Below are 6,392 nucleotides of genomic sequence, written 5' to 3'. Positions count from 1 at the left end.
CGCGCAAATACATTTGCTTCATTTTAAATTGTGCGCTAAGCATCAGAGGCCACAGAGGCCGCAACACTCGGTGGTTTCGGTTCTCCTCACGGGGGTCGCGCGTCTTCGGGCCGTCGGCGCAAAGACGAACGATCGCACCGAGTGACCGTTTAGAGCCACCCATCAACACGCCGTGCGTGTTTTTGGAATGTGAGAGGAAACGCGAGTACCCGGAGAAAAGCCACGCGGAGAACATGAAAAGTCCACACGGGAAGGTCGGAGCCGGAATCGAAGCCACGACCTCGGCACTGTGCTTAGCGAACAAATGAAACTCGCATCGCTACCTGGCCATTAATGATGCACCGTGAAAACACGTTTGCTTCTCGGAAAAGATTCTCGCATTTTAGTCTCAGTCGGGTGGACAGAAATGAAAAGAAACCATGAATATTCTGCAAAGCTGTTTATGGATTCTCATTTGAACCCTGCGGTGCGTGCTCGTGCTCGTGCGTGTGCGTGTGCGGGAGTGCGGAAACAACAGCAACCTTGAGTTGCGGAGGCACGATGGAGCACACACACACACTCACACACACACACACACACACACACACACACATTTGTTCACCCGGCGGGCAGCGGGAGATAGCGAGTGTTTTTTTTTTGCGCGCGAAAGTGCCGAGCGCAGGCGTTAAGACTTGGAAGGCAAAGAGCTGACTCGTAATTAATGAGCATTCGCACGCATAACACAAAAAGACGTGCGTTGGGAACGCCAGCCTGCAAGTGAAACTCGTTTTTGGATCTTTTCTCCGCCTCGCCAGATTGCCCCTCGTTCCAACGTGACCTTTGCTCTCATTTGAGATGCTAACACGCATTTGGTCCAACAAGCGTTTCATTTTGTTGCAAATCACTGCAGTGGCAGAAGAATGGAAAAGGGCAAGTTTCAAAAACATTTCTTGCTTTGACATTGAACAGAAGGCCCCGAAAGTGGAATTGGAGAAATCACAAAGATCCAAAACGCTGGATCACAAAATTTGGTGAGCCGTGACGTTCGCAATGCGAGCCCGAAGGCACCTTGACGTCAATTTGAGCCGTTTTGCCATGAAGGAAAAGGGGTGGGGTCATTTGTCAAATTCCGAATCGGCCCATTTTTCAAAAAGGGCTTGATGAAGCGAGGCCGGAGTCCGGCCTTTGTGCGTGCGATGAGGTCGCGAGGCGGCCTAAACTTCAACCGCGACCTCTTTAAAAATCGTGAGCTGTCTAATTCACGATTCAATTGCGCTTCGTTAATTATGGCGGCACGTGTTTGGTCAGAGCCAAACGAGTCGACGGTTTGACTTTGCCTCGGTTCTCTCTGTCCGTGGTATTGCCCCCCCCCCCTTATAAATGGTAGCAGGCAGGACGTGCGGCTTACGTGATGTCAGAATGAGGCAAAATTCTTTCTTTATCCTTTGCCAAGCTCGACTCATATCGTCAACGTTGATTTCGTGAAAGTTGCAAAACGACTTTCTCTTTCATCCTTGCCGAGCCGATTATTTCTACCTTCCCCTTCTTTTTCGGCCGTTATTCCTCCGGGCTACGTGTTCCTCTTCTCCTTACTTTTGGAATTCACGTCGTCTCCGCGTTTAATCTGCGCTCTTCATTATTCTTTCATCACACGTCTCTCGCCTTTGTAGTGCCTCTGCGTCGCTTTGCTGCGGGCTGCTCGGTTAAATATTCTCTCTCTTCGTGACATAGACTAAAGGAGTAAGGAGGGGGCGTGTCACATGAAACAAGTGATTTTTTTTTTTTCTCACAAGGTGCGCCGCTTTTTCTTTTATCAGCACCACATCACGGCACGCTCGTCACCGTCGAAATGTTAAAAATGCTGACGTGTCTCTTGCTCACTTCCTGGATGCTTCTTTCTCTCTTCTCATTTCGCAGTCGCTTTTTGCGGTCGTTCCAAAACACAACATTTGCTTCGGTCGCGGAAATCCTGTGGCGCGTTTTCCCAAATGCTGCGTTGAATCCACTTTTCAATTGTTCGGCATCAACGTTGAACGCGTTCACGTCTCAGTATTTGGTACCTTTCTCGTTTCCGCAATAAGTTTGTTCATAAAATTTTAGGATGCGTTTGAGAAAGTTCCTCCGCAGTCCTGTTGCAAATGTGGACGATGACGCAGATCCGGCGGATGGTGTGCCGTCTAAAAAAAAAAACAAAACAAAAGATGTAAGGCGGGAATTTCTTTTTTTTTTTTTTTTTTAAGGCAACGGCATTTCGTTGATGCGAAACGTTACACTGGCGTCCCGACAATTTCCTTTCACACAAGCCACCGACGTTTTCTTTGGTCGTCATTTTCTGCCTTCTCCCGGCGCACCAAATGTTCTCCGGAGTCAATGAAACCGATGAAGGCCGCTTGCGCTTGCTTTTGCTTTGCTTTCCTCGTCGGCGCTCACGTCTGCTCCTCCCGCTCTCCTGCAGCTCCATTAGGTAATGAAGCAATGCGGTAAATCTCACTTTGTACGACCAGCGCGCTGACGTCAGAACGCCCTTGCTCGACCACATCGCCGTCCAAAAGCAGACGATGCGGCATGACGACCGCTTCTGAAAGGAAATGCCAAGGTGACGGCAAAATCCTTCCGTCTTCTGTCCGAACACGACAGATCCGTGACTGTCGGCGGGTCCGTACCAGGGTGGGAAAGCCTCCTCGGTTCTCCTGCAGACAAGTTTGAGAAGGAATGAAATTGGAGGCATTTGGGGACGGTGAAAGGTCAAAACTTGTGGCGTGAATCAACTGCTGCATGTAGAGAACAGCTGTGGGTCGATATGAGAGCTCCGCACATTTGCAGCCGAGCAGGTTGCAAGTATCGCATCGCCTCTTGCAACCAGCCTGGAAAAATATTGGCCAGCTGTTTTGGGAGGCAACCACGCTTGGCATGTGCGTCAACTGCTCCCGCAAGACGTGCGCTGCCACTCGGGCCGCCATCTTCCAAACACCTTTTTTTAAATAGCAAAAAAAAAAAATGGCATCAATATAAAAACCTGTGCAGTCAAGCCATTCCATTTTTAAAATAAATCAACGCAAAATATCCCGTAATTAATTCGTCCCATTTTTCAACTAGCTTGTAACCGATATTTCCGTGAATAATATCTTGAAATGAATGCAAAATGTCCACCTATCAAGTAGATTTGAATCGGATCGCTTTCTTTGATCCTTGAATACGATCCAAACGGAGGCATTTTCCTTTTCAACGATTTTCAAACTTAAAGTGCGCATTTCCATCCACAAACGTGAAAAAAGAATCCGTACCTGCTTTTGGGGCGTTTTGTCAAAAGCCAGCACAACAGCGGCAGCAACATCGCCTTCAAATAGCCAAAGAGATTGTGAGGGGATTTGGCGTCTCGGAATGACCGGTATGTCTGCTCGGAACAGACGGCTTAAATGAAAAGCACGTTTGCATGTTGGCAGGGCGGGAATTCGGTCGCACGCGGCTCGGCAAGGCAGCCGCGGGATGCGGATCGTTGTTTCCGGCTCCGAATCGATTGTGACCTGAACGTTTCCCGCATGGAAGTACAATTCAGAAGATTCTCGCTTCAAATTCTAAATGTGGGTCGTTCCACCCAATCGGTGCCATTCGCGTGCCCGCCAAATAAAATGTGTAAAAGCATGATCAAATCAACTCTGGACGGACATCCCTTTTTTTTTTTTTTATTCAGCAAGTAGTGTACGATTTAGGAATGAAGGGTGAGGTTCGACAATATGGAATTGGAATTTGGAATTTAAAATAGAATTTATTTCGGGAAACTTCACAACTGTAAACGAAAACTTGTGTTTATTGCACAGGCAGAGGTCAAACTTTAAAAAAAAGAAAAATGAAAGTCGCTGAAAAAGCTCATGTGCTAGAAAAAACAAATATAGACATTTATTATATCGGCGTCAAAAATATGCGTTGGAATGCCGTCCTGATTCAAATATTTTGTTGTGTCTTTTTTGGGTTGTTTTTTGTCATCCCAAATGGCTCCGTGGTGGGCAACCTGCTTATTTTGGAAGCTGCCATTTTGGACTGAGCAACCAGGACAGTTGCTCTGCTGGGTCGCAATCGTTCAAAAGTGTCGAAGAAAAAAGCAACGACGACTTGCATACGTCAACCCCAATCACGTGATACTTCATTTAAAAAAAAAAATTCCTTCTTATTTACTTCCGTTTCTGGAAAGCTCAGCCAAGCACATCGTTTTTTTTTTTTTTCTCCTCTTCTCTGTGCCAGTGAGTGAGGTGGGCGGTGAGTTGAGACAGAGAGAGAGAGAAAAAAAGAGGGAGGGGGGACGGGGTGGGGGGCACCTTTTGTGCAAATATATCAAGAGGAGTACCACCCGCGTCAGATTACCCCGTGCGTGTACGCGTGAGAGAGCGCGTGCACGAGAGAGAGAGAGAGAGAGAGAGAGAGAGAGAGCGAGCTTGAGCTTTCCATTTCCAAAAAGAAGACTCGAGCCTCGCACAAGCTGCTTGCTCGCTTGAAGCAACACACCCGAAAGACGCAAAGTGGTTCAAAACACAAAAAAGAAAAGAAATTTGGAAAGAGAAGTGAAGGAAGGAAAGTCTGTCATCATGGACGGGATAAAGTTCCGACACGCGTGGCTTGTGTGCACCTTGTTGCTCTGCGCATTGCAACGTAAGTCCTCTTTATTTCTTCTTCTATTTTGCTCTTTAATTGAATTGAATGGGTTTTTTTTTTTTTTATTGTCGCGTAATGGCGCCTTTCCCTCCATCGAGCTTTGTCGTTTAAGTCGGAAGGCAACTTTTTGGTCGCTATTCCACGCGAGTTTGTTTTTTTTCCCACTTTTTTGGTGGAAGGAAAAAACGTGATGGATTGATTCTGACTTCTTTCCAACAAGTGCGAACTTGCCTGTGAGGCTCTGGTGGTCCACCTTAACTTGGCGGCCCCCCCAGCCCCCAACACCCCCACCTTGTCCACACTTGATTGCACTTGTTGGCGCTTTCCTTTTCCCCATCGCGACACTCCTGCAGGTTCGCAGCCGCAAACGCCAAAATGCCAAAGAGGAAGAGTGGAAAAAAAAAAAAGGAACCGGAAACGGCATATCTGTTGCTCGTATTCCATCTCATTCATTCCCAGGCGAGCTCATGTTTGGATGACTTCCACAATGCACCAAAACAAACCAGGATACCCCAACGCACGCACGCACACATTAAAATGAAAATTCAATCCCCTCATATACTTAATGCATGCTCACTTGTACTTTTTCATCGTAAAAAACTCGTTTTGTTCGACAATATTGATTTTTGAGCTGACTGGCGGGGCCCAACGCCCCCAGTGGTGTAGATGATGGTGGTAGTGGGGGTGGGGGCTGTTTTTTCTTTTTTTTCTTTGCTACCACCCTCGTGTGTCTCATCTGGGGAGATTCTATTCTGTATCCTGTCGCATTAGTATTTCTTCTTTTTTTTTTAAGTATAAAACAGATTTGGTATGTGCTCACCTGTCCATCAAGACCACGCCCGTCAAGACGTTTCCGACATTACATGGAGGGGGGGGGGCAGGGTGGAGGGATTGGATTCACCGCCCTGGGGCCCCAAATTTTGGATGCTGCAACATTTCAAAGGAGAAAAATGTCAGAGTAGTAGCCCTCATTTAAAATAAAATTTAAAAAAAAGATCATTGGTGATTTACTCTTTCCTCCCTGAGCTGTTTACTCATTTATTGCCATCGACGGCTAAACACGTCCTCGATCCTTCCCCCCCCCACTCGACAGGTAGTGAATGCGTTAAGGAGTCGCCGTGCTCTGAGGTTTCTGGCATAGCATTTGGGGGGGGGGGGGTTGAGAGAAGCTGAATAACCCCTCCATAATCACTCCTGGGTGCCACATTTAGAAAAGAAGAAGGGTAAAAAAAAAATGTAATTACACATTGCAGCCCCTCAGTCTTCATTTTCCACCAAGCAATGTTTGCACGTTCCAACCTTTTGGCGATTGATTTCTATGACGACCTGCTTTTAGCGTCTCCTCCTTTTATTTTTTATGTAGGTACTTTCCTGTCTGCTTTGCCTCCAAACTCAAACGTCTAATGGAAGGACGCGGTGCCGATCGCACATCTGGCTTCTGTGCGCCGGCCGAGCGCTTCGCTGCCTCGCGTCCTCCCTCACGCCGTTTATCTCAGTGGTGGGAAAGAATGTCATCTTTTCACCTTGTCCACAAAAGATCGTTTAGGAAATCCCCCAAATTTTGCATCTGGCGCGCTTGTGCGCTAAGAATAGCCGCAGTTGTCGGGTCTCGGCGGGTCCCGCATTCCCGGTTGACGCTCCCGAAATGAGCGTCACGCCGCTAAACGGCATCACGGGACGCATAACGAGGCCGCGCGGCATCTTTGCGATCTCATCTGCGTTTGCTGCATGTTCCCATGCTCGTGACCTATGACCCCCCCTCCCGC

General features: G+C 47.7%; 2 protein-coding genes across 6 annotated transcripts in view; one reads left to right on the top strand and one right to left on the bottom strand.

Annotated features, from left to right (window-relative positions):
• Window positions 1–572: 572 nt before the first annotated feature.
• On the bottom strand, window positions 573–5,537 carry LOC148328417 (uncharacterized). 3 transcript variants are annotated; one of them, XM_088306027.1, is made up of 3 exons: window positions 5,447–5,537; window positions 2,251–2,669; window positions 573–2,156 (listed from the first exon to the last, which is right to left on the bottom strand). In XM_088306027.1, the coding sequence occupies exons 1-3, from the start codon at window positions 5,452–5,454 to the stop codon at window positions 2,026–2,028; spliced, it is 558 nt and encodes a 185-aa protein (XP_088162153.1). In that variant the 5' UTR covers window positions 5,455–5,537; the 3' UTR covers window positions 573–2,025. The 3 variants fall into 3 exon arrangements, with proteins under 3 accessions (XP_088162153.1, XP_088162154.1, XP_088162155.1); XM_088306028.1 differs by having other exon boundaries at window positions 2,291–2,669; XM_088306029.1 differs by having other exon boundaries at window positions 2,471–2,669.
• The window catches only part of bcam (basal cell adhesion molecule (Lutheran blood group)), a 33,535-nt gene continuing 31,448 nt past the window's right edge, over window positions 4,306–6,392 (top strand). For 2 of the 3 annotated variants that reach the window (XM_088306026.1, XM_088306023.1), the window contains exon 1: window positions 4,306–4,623. In XM_088306026.1, the coding sequence (XP_088162152.1) occupies window positions 4,560–4,623 (64 nt within the window). In that variant the 5' untranslated portion in view covers window positions 4,306–4,559. The remainder of the gene's footprint in view (window positions 4,624–6,392) is intronic. The other variant, XM_088306024.1, reaches the window with a different exon arrangement.

The sequence above is a fragment of the Idiotropiscis lumnitzeri genome, chromosome 10, assembly GCF_059441095.1.
Source record: "Idiotropiscis lumnitzeri isolate Australia: NSW breed Sydney's pygmy pipehorse chromosome 10, RoL_Ilum_1.0, whole genome shotgun sequence".
In the NCBI taxonomy this organism is placed as follows: domain Eukaryota; kingdom Metazoa; phylum Chordata; class Actinopteri; order Syngnathiformes; family Syngnathidae; genus Idiotropiscis; species Idiotropiscis lumnitzeri.
Note: the sequence above shows the minus strand (reverse complement) of the source record. Positions and strands in the feature narration are given on the sequence as shown.